Raw genomic sequence first — 20,449 nt, 5'->3', positions numbered from 1 at the left:
CAGTGGACCAAGGTTATCGAACCGGTAGGAGAACCACACAACACAACATAAATAGCCCCTGCACACAAACTGCTCAACAATAAGTTATGTGCAGAATCCGTGAGAATTTGTAGTTTCGTTCCTTTCGGTTGACATATTCTTAAAGTTTTGCCCGAGGTGTGTGTTAAAATGTCTATAATACCATTAAATTGATTTATGTGTTGATTAATTGATATGAGTTATTTCCCTTAACCTAAAGTTGGAGTTCGAGATCGGTGGAATATTACTTTTTTCGTGGCTCAGTAGAACGTTACTTATAAGCATTTCAAAAGAATCACAATTGCCATTGATTATTGTTCGATCAAACTGACGTCGATAGTTAAATGACATCTAAAGGACTCCATCATAAATATTCTATAAAAATAAAGCATATGGAAGTTCCTTTTCAATAAATGTTAAATCATATTGGAGACGTTAACTATTACGAGGATTAATAAATAGTCTTCAACTACCTCCATTCGAACATAACTGACGTGGTTTGAACAAAAGCCACACTACTTACTTCCGAATGGCGGGCCCTTTATTTTTTTTTGTTAGCTACATTATGATCTTCCATGGAGTTGGAAAAATGTTCACTATGGGTGAGTGGGGGAAGGGCACCTTGATCTTAATGAAAATACTGATGATGTGCTTTGGACCCTGAGTAAAACTAGGAAATCCAGTACCTAGTCTATTTATCAATGGCTTGAACGAAGAGTCCATTACAAGTGGATCTAGAAAGCCAAGATTCCTTCAAAAATTCAAATTTTCAGGTGGCAATTGTGCACTTACTTTTATCTTAACAAGGCAGAACTTGTGAAAATGTACGGTGTATGGGATCCCATATCGGTTCCTTTTGTGATCAAATTAAATGACCCAACACTTGTTCTTCATTTGTTAATTGTGATTATCATGTGGTTATGGCCTTTGGGGTGTGTTGGGATCAACAGTGGGTATTTGATGCTATCCCAATTTTGGCTTTTATATGTTTACCATTTTTGTTCTTTGTTGGGCTATGTGAATTGTGTATAATGGAGTGACTTATGAGAATCTACTGGTGTGTAGTCTCCTTGATATTGTTTTTACCCTTTGTTCTCTCTTCCTTCACTAGACATGGCTTCAGAAGGAGGAAGATGGGGAACTTATACGTGGTGGGACTAAGAGCATGATTGGTTTGATGCCAAAAATTGGCATGCCAACATTTGACAAATGCCAAACATTGGCTAGTGTTTGCTTGGTTACTAATTTGACTTGCCAACTGTCGGTGTCAAAACCGGCGGATCTTGGGTAGAGGGTCCCAAACTGTGCGTCTAAGGCTAATGGTAACATGAGGCGGGGGACACGATGTTTACCCAGGTTCGGGCCCTCTCGATGGAGGTAATACCCTACTTCCTGTTTGATTGATCTTGATGATATGAGTATGACAAGAGTTGATCTACCACGAGATCGTAGAGGCTAAACCCTAGAAGCTAGCCCATGATTATGATTGTTCCTGTCGTATGGACTAAAGCCTTCGGTTTATATAGACACCGGAGGGGGCTAGGGTTACATAGAGTCAGTTACCGAGAAGGAGATCTACATATCCGAATTGCTAAGCTTGCCTTCCACGCAAAGGAGAGTCCCACCCGGACACGGGACGAAGTCTTCAATCCTGTACCTTCATAGTCCAACAGTCTGGCCAAAGTATATAGTCCGGCTGTCAGAGGACCCCCTAATCCAGGACTCCCTCAGTAGCCCCTGAACCAGGCTTCAATGACGATGAGTCCGGCGCGCAGATTGTCTTCGGCACTGCAAGGCGGGTTCCTTCTCCGAATACTCCATAGAAGATTATGAACACGAAGGTCGTGTCCGACTTTGCCAAACAAATTCCACATACCACCGTAGAGGGCACAATATTCCACAAATCTAATCTGCTGACAACTTTTCATAGTGTGACATCATGCCTTGGCCCGGTCATTATTCGAACCGTTTTTCTCAACCAGCCACCGCACGCGAGGCGGTTTTGTTGGCACGTCTTGACGAAGCAAAGATCGTGTCCCCTTATCACGGGATTCTCATCAATACGGGCGTGGGTAACCCAACCGCGCCATCAACATGGCCCTTGGGGAATAAGCGAGTTTACCGCGCAAGTGGGGAGGCGCAGGATCTCTGCTGCCTTTATAAGGGGATAAGGACTCCCTTTTTCACCCACGCCTTCTTCTTCCTCTGCTCATACACTCCCCCTCGCTAGAGCCCTAGGGCCCAAGAGTTCGTCTTCTCCACCCAAAAAAGGTCTTCCGAAAATATCCTGATCCGGAGCAGGAGGCAAGTGGATGGCCTCTACCATTTGGGAGAAGGATATCAAAAAGCTTCGGGAGGCCGGGTATCTGGCCAAGAGAATCGGCCATCGTCTTCCGATGGCGAGATAGATCATCCCTACACCGGAACCCTACGAGAGGGTGGTATTCCTTCCTCATTTTGTCCGCAGGTTAGGGTTTCCCCTCCACCCATTCGTTCACGGCATCATGTACTATTACGGGATCGATTTTCATGATCTATCCCCCAATTCCTTCCTCAACATCTCGACATTCATCGTCGTGTGCGAGGCATTTCTCCGCATCTCTCCACACTTTGGCTTATGGCTGAAGGTTTTCAATGTGAAGCCCAAGGTAGTGAGCGGCGAGCACGCCGAATGCGGAGGTGCCATGGTGAGCAAGATGCCCAATGTCACATGGCCAACATGTACTTTTAATGATTCCGTCAAGGAGTGGCAGCGGTAGTGGTTTTACATGACAGAGCCGCGCGGAAAGGAATGGGCCGCTGCTCCCGAATTCCGATCTGGAGCCCCCCTGCGGCTTACTTCCTGGCCCAATAAGGGCCTGAACTGGTCTTCGTCCGACGAACTGTCGGTGCTCCAGTCACGCGTCAAGGATATGGAAGACAAGAACATCAAACTTGTCAATGTAGCCCAGGTGATGTTAGTTCGCTGAATTCTTCCTTGTCAACACCGGGCTTGCAATTTATGGGAACTCGACCCGGCCAAGCACCAAACCCTACGGGAGCTCTTTGGATCCTCGCACAAGGACATCTGTAAGGTGCTTTTTAAGTCCAGCAAATCATGGCCCGACTCCACCGAGGACCGCGGGTACCAACTGTCCCGCCCTGCAAGTTCGGTAAGTCACTGTTGTGTTGGTAATTCGTATGTTTTATTCGCATATCCTGAGGAAAATGCTTAATGTGTTTTCCCAACTCTCCTAGGGCTGGACGAAGAAGGCAGGGCGGATCTACTGTCCGGCCCCACTGCCAGAAGAACCGGCCGGCCCGCTTTTGACAAAGATGCCGGTCCCGGCGCCTTACAAGGCGTGGAAGAAGAAGGCCGAGAAAGAGGCCAAGAAGACCAGGGGCGGCCTCCGTCGCTGCGGTGCCTCGGACACCAAATCCGAAGACTCTAATGCCCGTTCTTCCTCCGAAGAGGACGAGGAGCAGGAGGGAGACGAATCCCCCACGGGGGGAAGAAAGAAAAGGATGGCCTCCACATCCATGGAGGTCGAGTCGCCTAAGAGGGGGAAAACTCCTCTTCCCGAGGAGTCCACCGCCGCTGATAGCAGCACGGAGTGGGATCCTAGGGCCCAGCCCCTGGTGAACTCTTAAGTATATAAAGTCCGAACACGCTTATGCGTCCAGGTTCGTCATGGCATTATATTTTAATCTGAACCATACTTCTTTGCAGTCCGGTGAGGTCTCGCACCGAACAATCCTCGTCGGAGGATTTGCTGGGTTCAGATGCTATGGAGAGCGGGACACCCCCGAAGGCCTCTTCCCCCCCCAAACATGTGAATGACACCGAGGTTTTGTCCAGGGAGGGCCCAGGCCAAGGAGGGGGGGGGGAGATCGTTAAGGCGGTGCCTGGAGGTCAAACTTCGGGGACCGGGCCCATGGGAGAGAAGGCTCCCATGGACGTCGACGGCGGGGGCGATCTTGAATTTGGCCCCCAGCCGGACGCGATTCCGGAGACCAATACGGCTCCAGAATCCGGCAGGCGGCCTCCCTCGGCTGGAGGGGGTATGCCTGTTCCACCGACAACCTCTGTCCAACCAGAGGTGCCGGATACTTTATTGGCGGCGCTGAAAAGCGCCTCCATCGTCGATGAACACCGTGCCCTTATGGGTGCGGTGATTGAGAAGATTCAGTCCACTAAGAGTGGACTGAATGAATCTTGTATCAGCCTTATAAGAGGCTTTGAGGTATGTTTTATGAGTTTTGGAAGAGTGTCATAGTATAGATAGTAGCCCCTGATACACTGTTCGGTGAAAGAAAGAACCGGACAAAGGATCAAATTTATGTTTGCAGGAGACTCACTTGATGACATCTATCTCTCTCTCTTTACAAGCAAGCGTCTATAACGACTGCCGCCTCTCATACTGCGGGAGTATCCGGACTGAGGCAGAGTCTGGAGCGGGCCGAAGGAGAACTTGGCCGAGTGAAGAAGCAGTTGGAGGATAACCAAGGTATACAGAAACCTTGTTTATTTAGCACAAATGAATAAGTGTGCATGGTGAAAATATTTTTATGATGTGCTCTAGGGGCATCGTCCGAAATTGAGGCTCTTAAGAAGGTTGTGGCCGAAGCTAAGAAGAAGGCGGCTGCAGAGCAGGCTCTCCGCGAAAAGCACGAGGCCCGGGTTATTGAAGCTCAGCGAGAACTTCAGGAGTTCGTGAACAAATGCGAGACCTTGGAGCAGAGTTTATCAAGGAAAGAATCTGAACTCTCCCAAGCTCGCCAAGCCGCAAGTGATGCCCGAGGGGAAGCCCAAGATGCCTTGAAGGAAATCCAGGAGGCGAGAAATATTGCGGCTGGTAAGGCTTTTTCTATACAAAGCGGGTAGTTGAAAGGAGAAAAATAAGTTGATAATTTGAATGTTGATTTCTCCAGGGGTATTTGCGGAGCTGCCACGCAGCATATTTGATGCCGTCCAATTCTACCGAGCCGAAGAAAGGAACACTGCGGATAAGCTCTTCTGGATGCAGTATCTGGCACCGAATTATCCGGTGCTTTTTGTCGATCAACTGAAGCAACTGATCGAATTGCATAAGGCGGCCGAGCTAGCCATGAAGGATTTAATTATCCGGCTATGACCCGCCGAGCCGATTCCAAACAGTTACTTCAGGCTCATGAAGCGGCTTGTGAGTGCATGCCCTCGACTCGAAGTCATCAAGCGGTCGGTCTATATGGAGGGTGCGCGAATGGCCTTCGCCCGCGCAAAGGTGCACTGGGGGAAGATGGATGCAGAAAAGCTGATGACCGAGGGACCGCCGGAGGGGAAGGAGCACCGCAAGCCCGAATTATATTACGATAGTGTCTTGAAAGGAGCCCGCCTTACGGCGGAGCAATGCACCAAAGACATTATATTTCCTCGACTCGAAGTCATCAAGCGGTGGTCTGTATGAAAGTTATTACTTACTTGGACTACATAACTAAGTCTGGAAGTAAGTATGCGGTGGTGAATACAGTGACTACATACCACTAGGTCCGAAAGCAATAGTAGTCATCCAACATGCTGTATATATGGAATAACATACAATACATGTGTTGCAAAAAATGGGCAGAACTTATCCACATAGTGCATATGAATTGTAGTTTAATTGCTTGAATATCTTAGTAGATTTGTAATTTTTGATTACCACTACATCATGAGATAATTTTTGTAGTATGTTATTTATTGATATTTTCTTAACGCGGTTATGGGACGTTGTACATGTTTGAATACCAATCCAACTTTAGAAAACATTAAATGCACAATTAATTTTGCAATATGTAGTTAAAAAAATGTATGCATGCATGTTCTATGGCTTATTATACAATCACAGAATGTTTTCGTCACCCAAAAAAATTCTCGATCGATTCTGAGCAAATATTTAATTATAAAGAAATTTTATAATTTTAGGACGCATTAATGGGCTAGCTAGCACCACCCATGCATATCTACGTAGAGAGTGAAAGGTTGTAAATGGACGCCAAAGTTAGAGATGAGCACAGTGAAGGCCGGAAGGCTGCAACATGCTCATCCTGGCCGATCCTCCCCTATAAATCCACGCCTTCATCCTTCCTTTCAACTCACCAAAAACGAGCAACTTCCCTTTTCCTCTGCTCGTTTTACCCTTCGAACGACAATGGTTCGCAAGAAGGTGCCCCTCCGGTACATCGGCGAGGACTCCAACCGTCGTCGTACCTACGAGACGCGTCGCAACTACCTGATGAAGAAGGTAGGCGAGCTAGGCATCCTATGCAACACCAAGGCCTGCGTTCTGGTGTATGACGAGGGCGCATCGGAGCCGTATGTTTACCCGTCCCATGCCGAGGCGGTGGAAATCCTGAATCGGTACAAGGCCATGCCGAACATGCCACAGTTCAAGAATACGATGAGCTAGGAGGAGTTCCTCACCAAGTGCCTGGCCAAGCTCCAGCACCAGGCCAACAAGCTCCAAAGAGAGCGTGAGGACCGCGACATCAGGGCCCTCCTGCACAAGGCCATGCTCGATGGCAACCTCAACACCGAGGAGGTCGCCAGTGTTGGCTGTACGTCGGGGGAGATCCACAAGAGCCTCGTCGAGCGCATCGCTAAAACCAACCCGCAGTTGCCGGTCTTCCAGCCCCAACTACCATACGTCACCGGCAGCGTCAACATGGGGCCTCCGCCGATGTATCAAGCGTCGCCGCAGCAGCAGGCGGGCGGGCAGCCACCGGTCTTCCAGCCCCAGGCGCCATACATCGCCGGTAGAGCCAACATGGGGCCTTCGTCGATGTATGGAGCGCCGCTGCAGCAGCAGGCAGGGGGGCAGCCACCGGTCTTCCAGCCCCAGATGCCATACGTCACCGGCAGTGCTGACATGGGATGTCCCCTGATGTATCAAGCGCCGCCGCAGCAGCAGGCGGGCGGGCAGCCACCGGTCTTCCAGCCCCAGGCGCCATACATCGCCGGCAGTGCCGACATGGGGCCTCCGCCGATGTATCAGGCACCGCCGCACCAGCAGGAGGGCTGGAAGCCACCAGTCTTCCAGCCCCAGGCGCAGTACGTCACTGGCAGCATCGACATGGGGCCTCCGCCGATGTATCAGGCATTGCAGCAGCAGGAGGGCTGGCGTAACATGGTGAGATCCGAGGGGGACCACAGCGCCCTGGTCTATAATAGAAATGGCTACAGTACTGGTGGCCACGACGGCGCCGGCACCAGCTCGGGCGCCAGCTTCCCCCTCGATGATATGATGTCTTTCTTGGACGATATGGAGTTCGAGTTGTAGTGAGGCACCGATCGTGGAGCATCTTCTTCGTGTCGTTTTGCTCCCATATGTGAGGAGAGGATCCTCATGCGCAGTGCATGGTCATGCGTCTCGTCTCATTTTATTTAGTTTTGGCATGGTTAAGATGCATGAATGGCATCATTAATAAGGATAGAAATTCGGTCCTGGTCATGCTCTTGGAGCCAAGGCATTTCATTCTAGTTGCTGAAAATTTTATTCTGGATATCTTCTTTGTTGAAATTTTTATTCTGGATCTCTTATTCCATGGTTGTTTGTTTGACCTCTATTGTCCATTTGGTGTAACTTGTACTCCCTCTGTAAACTCACATAAGACTATGTAGTGATCTAAATGGTCTTTGTATCAACATGTTCTATAGGCATACCCTGCATAGCTGTGTAATACGGCACTTTATTAGCCACTGATAGTTACCTGAGTGATGCTATCAGGGAAAATGTTTGATATGTCATGGTAAAAAATCTAACGTTTGATTTGTAGCGAAATCCAAGAACAACCTAGCTATTTTTGTCGTATGTTGTGAAATGAGAAGTACTATTGTATATACACTTTCGTTTTTCGTGTCTAGATTTTTCATTTTTCTGGTGAGAAAGTTTTGAAGATGTAAATGTCCTAGAGCAAGGTGAATGTGCTGGATGTTCATCTTTGCCAAGATAAAGATGTGTAACCTAATTACATGTTGACAGTTTGTCCGATGTGACCAATAGTTTTTTTCTTTCCATGTATCTAATTTTGTCTTGGTCGCATGGAAAAAATATTTCAATCCGAAACCGAATCGGAAAAGCCTTACATGGATTACAAGACTAAAAAAGGCAAACAAAGTGAAGAGAAGAAAAAAGAACTAGACAAGTCGCATAAGGAGAAAGAAACAAAAGGGGAGAAGGGTTGTCTTATCTAAAGTTACATATCTCTTGATCCATGTAGTAATCCTTTTCGTGGTTCGACGTATGGTATCACCGGCCGAGCTATGGATGCCCAAAAAAATCAGGTCATTCTTGGCTTACCAAATCCGCCAATAAAGGATGAAGATGGCATATAGAAATGGATTTCACATAAGGATCAATGAAACCATTTGGTGAAAGCAAACTCTACACCGTGGTGGTGTTGAATTCTCTGGATTTCCGCATGCCATAAATTCGATGCATTCCTCATTTGTTAGGGTTATAGCTTCTATCATCTGCTTTATCACCTTGAGCTCAGTCTCTGCAATGTGCGTGAATTTGGTATGCTGGTTGAAGACATGCGAAGGACATATGATGTTGAATAAAATTTATATCCTATCTCAAGGAAAGATGCTAAATATCATTTTTAGGGAAATGCCAAACACCATGTTGTTAAATTCCTTCCGCTAACTATAACCATACATAATGAACCACACACACACACATGCTGATTATATAGTACATTGTTCTCTTTAATAATGCACACGCGTGTAATAATGTGATTTTCTGGAACTTCTTATAGTAATTGGTAGAGCTTGTCTGCACCTGGCAGGTTGCGACATGTATATACATTGACAGGGGGCCAATCGGCCTTGGTTTTGCACAACTTGGTTACTGATGTCTGCTAGAACTAGTTCAGTATTTTCCCAAAGAGGAAGGGATGATGCAGCTCAAAAACGGTAAGTCTTTCCCTCAGTGATGAGACCAAGGTTATCAAACCAGTAGGAGAACCACGCAACACAACGTAAATAGACCCTGCACACAAACTGCTCAACAATTAGTTATGTGCAGAATCCGTGAGAATTTGTAGTTTCGTTCCTTTCGGTTGACATATTCTTAAAGTTTTGCCCGAGGTGTGTGTGTTAAAATGTCTATAATACCATTAAATTGATTCGTGTGTTGATTAATTGATATGAGTTATTTCCCTTAACCTAAAGTTGGAGTTCGAGATCGGTAGAATACTACTTTTTTTGTGGCTCAGTAGAACGTTACTTATAAGCATTTCAAAAGAATCACAATTTCCATTGATTATTGTTTAATCAAACTCACGTCGATAGTTAAAGGACATCTAATGGACTCCATCATAAATATTCTATAAAAATAAAGCATGTGGAAGTTCCTTTTCAATAAATGTTAAATCATATTGGAGATGTTAACTATTACGAGGATTAATAACTAGTCTTCAACTACCTCCATTCGAACATAACTGACATGGTTTGAACAAAAGCCACACTAGTTACTTCCGAATGGAGGGGCCTTTATTTTTTGTTGTTAGCTACATTATGATCTTCCATGGAGTTGGAAAAATGTTCACTATGGGTGAGTGGGGGAAGGGCACCTTGATCTTAATGAAAATACTGATGACGTGATTTGGACCCTGAGTAAAACTAGGAAATCCAGTACCTAGTCTATTTATCAATGGCTTGAACAAAGAGTCCATTACAAGTGGATCTAGAAAGCCAAGATTCCTTCAAAAATTCAAATTTTCAGGTGGCAATTGTGCACTTATTTTTATCTTGACAAGGCAAAACTTGTGAAAATGTACGGTGTATGGGATCCCATATCGGTTCCTTTTGTGATCAAATTAAATAACCCAACACTTGTTCTTCATTTGTTTTTTTAGGGTTGGGACAGTAGGAAAGGCTCCTACTGCATATATATTAAGTATAAAACAAAAGTGGTTACATGGTGATAATTACAAAGTGGGGGGAGTTAGCCACTACTAAGCTACAAGCCCCAAAGTTAATGAAAGCCTTGGTTTAGAGTTTGCAAAATGGAAGAGACAACATGTCTCTTGTGTTCTGGCAGTCTATAAAGAAGGTTACCAAAGTCAATCTTGAACCTGGTCCACCACGAGTCAACGGACGGCACCACATGTCTAAAATAATTGTTGTTACGCTCTTTCCAGAGACTCCAAGCAGTAATCAGAAAGATTTCCATGATCATCTTGCGCGGGTGCTGATTCTTCATTTGTTCAATAAGATCCAGCCGGTTGCCAACCGTCCCCCACACGATGTTCAGGCGTTGCCAACAAACATTGCTGAAGGTGCAGTGGAAGAAAAGGTGTTCCACCGTTTCTTTGACGTGACGACCACACATCAGGCAATCAAGGTTGGTCCCAATGTTATAATGTCGGCGTTTCAGCATGTTGCGTGTGTTGAGGCGGTCAGAGAGCAAAAACCAACCGAAGGCTTTCATTTTCGGGGTACATTTGGTCCGCCAAAGCCACTTGTACACCACATGAGCCACCGCATCCCAAAAGAAAAATTTGTAATATTCAGCAGTTTTGAAATCAGTGCCCCCCCAGCAGTAGGCCCACACATCCCGTCGTTCATCAAGTGTAATTTCCGCAACGTCAAGCTGCAGAAGCTTTAGTTCATCATGGGCTTGTACGGACAGTGGGAGCTGAAAGGTTTCATGCAGGGTGGCGGTCGTCAGAAAATCCCGGACCGAAAGATCTTCATGATGGACGTACGAGAATGCCCTAGGATACTTGTCAGCATAAACATCCTTATTCCAACTGTCCTTCTAAAACAACGTAGATTTACCATTGTTGACTTGAACATGGGAGATACCACGGTATATTGGCATGAGGTGAACGAGATCTCGCCACCAAAAGGAGCCGCAAATCTCAGCCGCATGCGGGATTGAGTTCAAGTAGTACGTATCCCAAATCAACTGCACCCAAGGAATGTCAAGTTTATTGAAGAATTTATGGAGGAATTTCAGAAGCAGGCCATCATTTTGAATCCTCAAGTCAAGAATACCGAGGCCACCGCTGGATTTGGGATGGCAGACCATGGGCCAAGCAGCAAGAGAGTTGTGTTTATCACCATCGGCTGTCTTTTTTAACCAGAGGCAATGCCTACGAATCTTGTCCAGCTGGGCAATAATTTTCTGTGGCAGTCTCAACGTGCCCATCGGATATATGGCCAGAGAGGTAATGAGTGAATTGATCAACGCCAATCTGCCAGCATGAGACATGAGAGACATGGCAGCCGTGATTTTTCTTTCTGCTTTGCACACAAACGGCGTCAAATCCAAGACCGTTGGACGTGTGGTCCCTAGGGGCAGCCCAAGGTATGTGAATGGCATAGTTGCTTGGGTGCAGCCAAAGAGATTTGCCAGGTCACTGCACTTGTCGGCCGGGGTGTTGATAGGGACGATCGTGGATTTATGAAAGTTGATTTTGAGCCCGATCGATGTGGCGTAGTCCTCAAGGATTTGTTTCAACTTGGCCGCTTGGAGAAGGCATGCAGGCAACACAACGATAGTATAGTCGGCATATTGGATGATAGGGTACTTAGCATCACCTTTAGGAGGGATCGGGTGACTGAGCAAGCCTTGTGCAAGTGCATCATTGATGGCAGTTTGAAGGAGGTCGGCCGCAATTACAAAAATGAGAGGTGACATAGGATCACCTTGGCGGACCCCGCACTTGTAGTGAAATTGTCGACCAGGAACACCGTTGATAAGCACTGAAGACTTGCCGGAAGAGAAGATATTGTGCATCCAACCCAGCCACGCAGGTGGGAAACCCATTTTCTTCATGATGAGGAGCGTAGCCGAATGCTCAATGGTATCGAATGCCTTGGAAAACTCTAGTTTGAGGAGAATTATTTCTTTCTTGGAGGCTTGACACTGATGTATGTATTCGAAGGCTCAAGCTAGGCAGTCATGGATGGACCTGCCCCGAAGAAAGCCGTACTGATTTTTATGTACTAGCTGAAGAATAATGCATTGCAGGCGATCAGCTAGGATTTTAGTGATTAACTTCAGACAATAGTTGAGAAGGGTGATGGGCCTGTAGTCATTCACGTTGTCAAGCGAGTTATTTTTTGGAATCAATGTGATATAACCCGCATTGATACTGTCCAAACTGAGACCACCCTGATGAAATTCATGGCAGAGGAGATAGAAGTCTTCTTTTAGGATAGGCCAACAAGCTTTCAAAAAGGCGCCATTGAAACAATCGGGGCCAGGGGCCCGATCAAGCGGCATTGCCGCAACCACAGCATCAATCTCTTTGTTTGTAAATGGAGCCACAAGAGTGGCGAACAACTCCTCATCCTTGAGAAGATTATCAAGGTTGAATTTCATAGGCGAGGGGTTGGCTTGCCCCATCCAAGTCTTGAAAGCCTCAAAGAGGACAGATTCCTTACCTGCATGATCCTCAACTACACTGCCATCAACAGTTTTCAGAGAACTGATGTAATTCCTTCTGTAACGTTCAGTAGCCACAGTTTGAAAAAAAATGAATTCTCACCCCCGAATTGGATCCATCTAATGGTGCATCGTTTTTTCCAATAATCTTTCTGATGTTGGAGAAGCCTCAACAGATGTTTTTTGAGTATATTGCGAAAGTTTCGCTCAAGAGTGGTAAGTGGCCGGCGATCTTCAATATTATCTAGCTCCAGAAGCGTTTTATTAGTATTTTCAATAGTCATTTGTTAATTGTGATTATCATGTGGTTTGGGCCTTTGGGGGTGTGTTGGGATCAACAGTGGGTATTTGATGCTATCCCAATTTTGGCTTTTATATGTTTACCATTTTTGTTCTTTGTCAGGCTACCTGAATTGTGTATAATGGAGTGACTTATGAGAATCTACTAGTGTGTAGTATCCTTGATATTGTTTTTACCCTTTGGTCTCTCTTCCTTCACTAGACATGGCTTCAGAAGAAGGAAGATGGGGAACTTATACGTGGTGGGACTAAGAGCATGATTGGTTTGATGCCAAAAATTGGCATGCCAACATTTGACAAATGCCAAATATTGGCTAGTGTTTGCTTGGTTACTAATTTAACTTGCCAACTGTCGGTGTCAAAACACGAGGATCTCAAGTAGGGGGTCCCGAATTGTGCGTCTAAGGCTAATGGTAACAGGAAGTGGGGGACACGATGTTTACCCAGGTTCGGGCCCTCTCGATGGAGGTAATAGCCTACTTCCTGCTTGATTGATCTTGATGATATGAGTATTACAAGAGTTGTTCTACTACGAGATCGTAGAGGCAAAACCCTAGAAGCTAGCCTATGATTATGATTGTTCCTATCCTAGGACTAAACCCTTCGGTTTATATAGACACTGGAGGGGGATAGGGTTACACAGAGTCGGTTACAGAGAAGGAGATCCACATATCCGAATTGCTAAGCTTGCCTTCCATGCAAAGGAGAGTCCCACTCAGAAACGGTATGAAGTCTTCAATTTTGTATCTTCATAGTCCAACAGTCCGGCCAAAGTATATAGTCCGGCTATCCGAGGACCCCCTAATCCAGGACTCCCATAGTAGCCCCTGAACCAGGCTTCAATGACGATGAGTCCGGCGCGCAGATTGTCTTCGGCATTGCAAGGCGAGTTCCTTCTCCGAATACTCCATAGAAGATTTTGAACACGAAGGTCGTGTCCGGCTCTGCAAAACAAATTCCACATACCACCATAGAGAGCACAGTATTCCACAAATCTAATCTGCTGACAACCTTTCATAGCGTGACATCACGCCATGGCCCGGTCATTATTGGAACCGTTTTTCTCAACCAGCCACCGCACGTATCGCGAGGCGGTTTTGTTGGCACGTCTAATCGAAGCAGAGATCGTGTCCCCTTATCACGGGATTCTCATCAATACGGGCATGGGTAACCAACCGCACCATCAACGTGGCCCTTGGGGAATAAGTGAGTTTACCAGGCAAGTGGGGAGGCGCAGGATCCCTGCTGCCTTTATAAGGGGATAAGGACTCCCTTTTTCACCCACGCCTTCTTCTTCCTCTGCTCATACACCCCCCCCCCCTCGCTCGAGCCCTAGCGCCCAAGCGTTCATCTTCTCCGCCCAAAAAAGGTCTTCCAAAAATGTCTAGATCCGGAGCAGGAGGCAAGTGGATGGCCTCTACCGTCTGGGAGAAGGATATCAAAAAGCTTCGGGAGGCCGGGTATCTGGCCAAGAGAATCGGCCATCATCTTCCGATGGCAAGACAGATCGTCCCTACTCCGGAACCCCACGAGAGGGTGGTATTCCTTCCTCATTTTGTCCGTGGGTTAGGGTTTCCCCTCCACCCATTCATTCGCGGCATCATCTACTATTACGGGATCGATTTTCATGATCTATCCCTCAATTCCTTCCTCAACATCTCGACATTCATCGTCGTGTGCGAGGCCTTTCTCCACATCTCGCCACACTTCGGCTTATGGCTGAAGGTTTTCAATGCGAAGCCCAAGGTAGTGAGCGGCGAGCACAGCGAATGTGGAGGCGCCATGGTGAGAAAGATGCCCAACGTCACATGGTGAACGGGTAGTTTCAATGATTTCGTCAAGGAGTGGCAGCGGCAGTGGTTTTACATCACAGAGCCGCGCGGCAAGGAACGGGCCGCTGCTCCCAAATTCCGATCTGGAGCCCCCCTGCGGCTTACGTTCTCGCCCAAGAAGGGCCTGAACTAGTCTTTGTCCAACGAACTGTTGGTGCTCCAGACACGCATCAAGGATATATAAGACAAGAACATCAAACTTGTCAATGTAGCCCAAGTGATGCTAGTTCGCTGAATTCTTCCTTGTCAACACTGGGCTTGCAATTTATGGGAACTTGACCCGGCCAAGCACCAAACCCAACGGGAGCTCTTTAGCTCCTCGCACAAGGACATCTGGAAGGTGCTTTTTTAGTACAGCAAATCATGGCCGGACTCTGCCGAGTACCGCGGGTACAAACTGTCCCGCCCTGCAAGTTCAGTAAGTCACTGTTGTGTTGGTAATTCGTATGTTTTATTCGCATATCCTGAGGAAAATGCTTAATGCGTTTTCCACAACTCTCCTAGGGCAGGACGAAGAAGGCGGGGCGGATCTACTGTCCGGCCCCACCGCCAGAAGAACCGGCCGGCCCGCTTCTGACGAATATGTTGGTCCCGGCGCCTTACATGGTGCCGTAGAAGAAGGCCGAGAAAGAGGCGAACAAGATCAGGGGTAGCCTCCGTCGCCGCGGCGCCTCGGACACCAAATCTGAAGACTCCAATGCTTGTTCTTCCTCCGAAAAGGATGAGGAGCAGGAGGGAGACGAATCCCCCATAGGGGGAAGAAAAAAAAGGACGGCCTCCACATCCATGGAGGCCGAGTCGCCTAAGAGGGGAAAAACTCCTCTTCCCGTGGAGTCCACTGCCGCCGATAGCAGCTCGGAGTGGGATCCTAGGGCCCAGCCCCTGATGAACTCATAAGTATATAAAGTCTGAACACGCTTATGTGTCCAGGTTCGTCATGGCATGATATTTTAATCTGAGCCATACTTCTTTGCATTCCGGCGAGGTCCCGCACCGAACAATCCTCATCGGAGGATTTGCTGGGTTCGGAGGCTATGGATAGCGGGACACCCCCGAAGGCCTCTTCCCCCAAACATGTGAATGACACCGAGGTTTCGTCCCAGGAGAGCCCAGGCCAAGGAGGGGGGAGATCGTAAAGGCGGCGCCGGGAGGTCAAACTTCGGGGACCCGACCCATGGGAGAGAAGGCTCCCATGGACGTCGACGGCGGGGGCGATCTTGAATTCGGCCGCCAGCCGGACGCGATTCCGGAGACCAATACGGCTCCAGAATCCGGCAGGCAGCCTCCCTCGGCTGTAGGGGGTATGCCTGTTCCATCGGCAACCTCTGTCCAACCAAAGGTGTCAGATACTTTATTGGCGGCACTGAAAAGCGCCTCCATCATCGATGAACACCGTGCCCTTATGGGTGCGGTGATTGAGGAGATTCAGTCCGCTGAGAGTGGACTGAATGAATCCTGTATCAGCCTTATAAGAGGCTTTGAGGTATGTATTATGAGTTTTGGAAGAGTGTCATTGTATAGATAGTAGCCCCTGATACACTGGTCGGTGAAAGAAAGAACCGGACAGAGAATCAAATTTATGTTCGCAGGAGACTCACTTGATGACATCTATCTCTCTCTTTTTACAAGAAGGTGTCTATAGCGACTACCGCCTCTAATATTGTGGAATTATCCGGACTGAGGCAGAGTCTGGAGCGGGTCGAAGGAGAACTTGGTCGAGTGAAGAAGCAGTTGGAGGATAACCAAGGTATACAGAAACCTTGTTTATTTAGCACAAATGAATAAGTGTGCACGGTGAAAATATTTTTATGATGTGCTCTAGGGGAGGCGGCCGAAATTGAGGCTCTTAATAAGGTTGTGGCTGAAGCCAAGAAGAAGGCAGCCACTGAGCAGGCTCTCCGCGAAAAGCACGAGGCCCGGGTTATTGAAGCTGAGCGAGAGCTTCAGGAGGTCGTGAAGAAATGCGAGACCTTGGAGCAGAGTTTATCAGGAAAAGAATCCGAACTCTCCCAAGCTCGCCAAGCCGCAAGTGATGCCCGAGGGGAAGCCCAAGGTGCCCTGAAGGAAATCCAGGAGGCGAGAATAATTGCGGCTGGTAAGGCTTGATGGGGAACGTAGCAGAAATTCAAAATTTTCTATGCATCACCAAGATCAATCTATGGAGAGACTAGCAACGAGAGAGAGGGGAGTGCATCTTCATACCCTTGAAGATCGCGATGCGGAAGCGTTACAAGAACGCGGTCGGTGGAGTCGTTCACGAAGCGATTCAGATCACGGCCGAATCCGATCTAAGCACCGAACAACGGTGCCTCCGCGTTCAACACACGTACAGCCCGCGGACGTCTGCTCCTTCTTGATCCAGCAAGGGGAGAGGAGAAGTTGAGGGAGAACTCCGACAGCACGACGGCATGGTGGTGATGGAGCTTGTGGTTCTCCGGCAGGGCTTCGCCAAGCACTACGGAGGAGGAGGAGGTGTTGGAGGAGGGAGAGGGCTGCGCCAGAGGAAGGGGTGCGGCTGCCCTCTCTCTCTCTCACTATATATAGGGGGAAAGGAGGAGGGGGAGGTGCCCTAGGGTTCCCTAGGGGATGGGCGGCGGCCACAGTGGAAACCCTAGATGGGTTTGGGCGCCCCCACCCCCTAGGAAACTTGCCCCCCAAGCCGGGAGGGGCGGCTGCCCTAGGGGTGGCACCCCCACCTCTCCTGGTTACGTGAGATGGGGTGGGAGGGGCGCTCAGCCCCTTAGTAGGCTGATCTGCCCTCTCCCCTCGGCCCATAAGGTCCCCCAACGCTTGCCGGGGCCTCTGAAACCCATTTCGGACACGCTGGTCATCACCTGGTACCCCCGGAACAATTCCAGACTCCAATACCCTTTGTCCAATATACCAATCTTCACCTCCGGACCATTCCAAAGCTCCTCGTCACGTCCGGGATCTCATCCGGGACTCCGAACAACCTTCGGTAACCACATACTATTTCTCATAACAACTCTAGTGTCACCGAACCTTAAGTGTGTAGACCCTATGGGTTCGGGAACCATGCAGACATGACCGAGACATCTCTCCGGCCAATAATCAATAGTGGGATCTGGATACCCATGTTGGCTCCCACATGTTCCACGATGATCTCATCGGATGAACCATGATGTCAAGGATTCAAGCAATCCCGTATGCAATTCCCTTTGTCAATCGGTATGTTACTTGCCCGAGAATCGATCGTCAGTATCCCAATACCTCGTTCAATCTCCTTACCGGCAAGTCACTTTACTCGTTCCATAATGCATGATCCCGTGACTAACTACTTAGTCACATTGAGCTCATTAGATGATGCATTACCGAGTGGGCCCAGAGATACCTCTCCGTCATACGGAGTGACAAATCCCAGTCTCGATTCGTGCCAACCCAACAGACACTTTCGGAGATACACGTAGTGCACCTTTATAGCCACCCAGTTACGTTGTGACGTTTGGCACACACAAAGCATTCCTACGGTATCCGGGAGTTGCACAATCTCATGGTCTAAGGAAATGATACTTGACATTAGAAAAGCTTTAGCAAACGAACTACACGATCTTGTGCTATGCTTAGGATTGGGTCTTGTCCATCAAATCATTCTCCTAATGATGTGATCCCGTTATCAATGACATCTAATGTCCATGGTCAGGAAACCATAACCATCTATTGATCAACAAGCTAGTCAACTAGAGGCTCACTAGGGACATGTTGTGGTCTATGTATTCACATATGTATTACGGTTTCCAGTTAATACAATTATAGCATGAACAATAGACAATTATCATGAACAAGGAAATACAATAATAACCATTTTATTATTGCCTCTAGGGCATATTTCCAACAGTCTCCCACTTGCACTAGAGTCAATAATCTAGTTCACATCACTATGTGATTGTAATGAATTCAACACCCATGGGGTTTGATCATATGTCACTTGTGAGAGAGGTTATTAGTCAACGGGTCTGAACCTTTCAGATCCCTGTGTGTTTTACAAATCTCTATGTCATCTTGTAGATCCAGCTACCACGCGCTATTTGGAACTATTCCAAATAACCGTTCTACTATATGAATCCGGTTTACTACTCATAGTCATCCAGGTTAGTATCAAAGTTTGCATCGACGTAACCCTTTACGTTGAACTCTTTTACCACCTCCATAATCGAGAAAATTCCTTAGTCCAGTAGTTACTAAGGATAAGTTTGACCGTTGTCCTGTGATCCATTCCTGCATCACTCTTGTACCCCTTGACTGACTCATGGCAAGGCACACTTCAGGTGTGGTACACAGCATAGCATACTTTAGAGCCTACGTCTAAAGCATAGGGGACGACCTTCGTCCTTTCTTCTCTTCTGCCGTGGTCATGTCTTGAGTCTTACACAGTACTCACACCTTATAACACAGCCAAGAACTCCTTCTTTGCCGATCTATTTTGAACTCCTTCAAAATCTTGTCATGGTATGTGTTCATTTGAAAGTACTATTAAGTGTTGTTGATCTATCCTTATAGATCTTGATGCTCAATGTTCAAGTAGCTTAATCCAGGGTTTCCATTGAAAAACACTTTTCAAATAACCCTTTATGCTTTCCAGAAATTCTACATCATTTCCGATCAACAATATGTCAACAACATATACTCATCAGAAATGCTATAGTACTCCCACTCACTTCTTTGGAAATACAAGTTTCTCATAAACATTGTATAAACCCAAAATCTTTGATCATCTCATCAAAGCGTATATTCCAACTCCGAGATGCTTACTCCAGTCCTTAGAAGGATTGCTGGAGCTTTGCGTACTTGTTAGCATCTTTCAGGATTGACAAAACCTTATGGTTGTATCACATACAACCTTTCCTCAAGAATATTGTCGAGGAAACAATGTTTTGACATCCTATCTGCAAGATTTCATAAATCATGTTGTAATTGCTAATATAATTCCAACAGACTGTTAGCATCGCTACGAGTGAGAAAGTCTCATCGTAGTCAACTCCTTGAACTTGTCGAAAAACATCTTAACGACAAGTCGATCTTTCTTAATGGTGATACTTACCATCATTGTCCGTCTTCCTTTTAAGATCCATCTGTACCCAACAGCCTTACGACCATCAAGTAGTTCTTCCAAAGTCTACACTTTGTTTTCATACATGGATCCTCTCTCGGATTTTATGGCCTCGAGCCATTTGTCAGAATCTGGGCCCACCATCGGTTCTCCATAGCTCGTAGGTTCATTGTTGTCTAGCAACATGACCTCCAAGACAGGATTACCGTACCACTCTGAAGCAGTACGCGTCCTTGTCATTCTACGACGTTTGGTAGTGACTTGATCCGAAGTTTCATGATCACTATCATCAACTTCCACTCCAATTGGTGTAGGTGCCACAGGAACAACTTCCTGTGCCGTGCTACACACTGGTTGAAGTGATGGTTCAATAACCTCATCAAGTCTCGACCATCCTCCCACTCAATTCTTTCGAGAGAAACTTTTTCTCTAGAAAGGACCCGTTTCTAGAAACAATTACTTTTGCTTCCGGATCTGAATTAGGAGGTATACCCAACTGTTTTGGGTGTCCTATGAAGATGTATTTATCCGCTTTGGGTTCGAGCTTATCAGGATGAAACTTTTTCACATAAGCGTCGCAACCCCAAACTTTCGAGAAACGACAGCCTAGGTTTCTCTAAACCATAGTTCATACACTGTCATCTCAACAGAATTACGTGGTGCCCTATTTGAAGTGAATGCGGTTGTCTCTAATGCCTAACCCATAAATGATAGTGGTAATTCGATAAGAGACATCATGGTATGCCCCATATCCAATAGGGTGCATCTATGATGTTCAGACACACCATCACACTATGGTGTTCCAGGCGGTATTAGTTGTGAAACAATTTCCA

The 20,449-nt window shown here is 47.0% G+C and overlaps 1 protein-coding gene across 1 annotated transcript; it reads left to right on the top strand.

Moving 5' to 3' along the window:
* Nucleotides 1–6,167: 6,167 nt before the first annotated feature.
* LOC119360663 (DNA translocase FtsK-like) lies at nt 6,168–7,295 on the top strand. The gene is made up of 3 exons (XM_037626203.1): nt 6,168–6,412; nt 6,584–6,638; nt 6,825–7,295. The coding sequence occupies exons 1-3, from the start codon at nt 6,168–6,170 to the stop codon at nt 7,293–7,295; spliced, it is 771 nt and encodes a 256-aa protein (XP_037482100.1).
* Nucleotides 7,296–20,449: the final 13,154 nt, after the last annotated feature.

This window comes from Triticum dicoccoides, chromosome 2B (assembly GCF_002162155.2).
Source record: "Triticum dicoccoides isolate Atlit2015 ecotype Zavitan chromosome 2B, WEW_v2.0, whole genome shotgun sequence".
NCBI classification, from domain to species: domain Eukaryota; kingdom Viridiplantae; phylum Streptophyta; class Magnoliopsida; order Poales; family Poaceae; genus Triticum; species Triticum dicoccoides.
Note: the sequence above shows the minus strand (reverse complement) of the source record. Positions and strands in the feature narration are given on the sequence as shown.

What these genes read in the sequence shown, in the direction of transcription:
- LOC119360663 (XM_037626203.1), top strand. Translation starts at nt 6,168, where the DNA reads ATGGTTCGCAAGAAGGTGCCCCTCCGGTACATCGGCGAGGACTCCAAC. An exon ending in AACATGCCACAGTTCAAGAA is followed by an intron (nt 6,413 to 6,583) that starts TACGATGAGCTA and finishes CTGTACGTCGGG; the next exon opens with GGAGATCCACAAGAGCCTCG. An exon ending in AAACCAACCCGCAGTTGCCG is followed by an intron (nt 6,639 to 6,824) that starts GTCTTCCAGCCC and finishes CTGCAGCAGCAG; the next exon opens with GCAGGGGGGCAGCCACCGGT.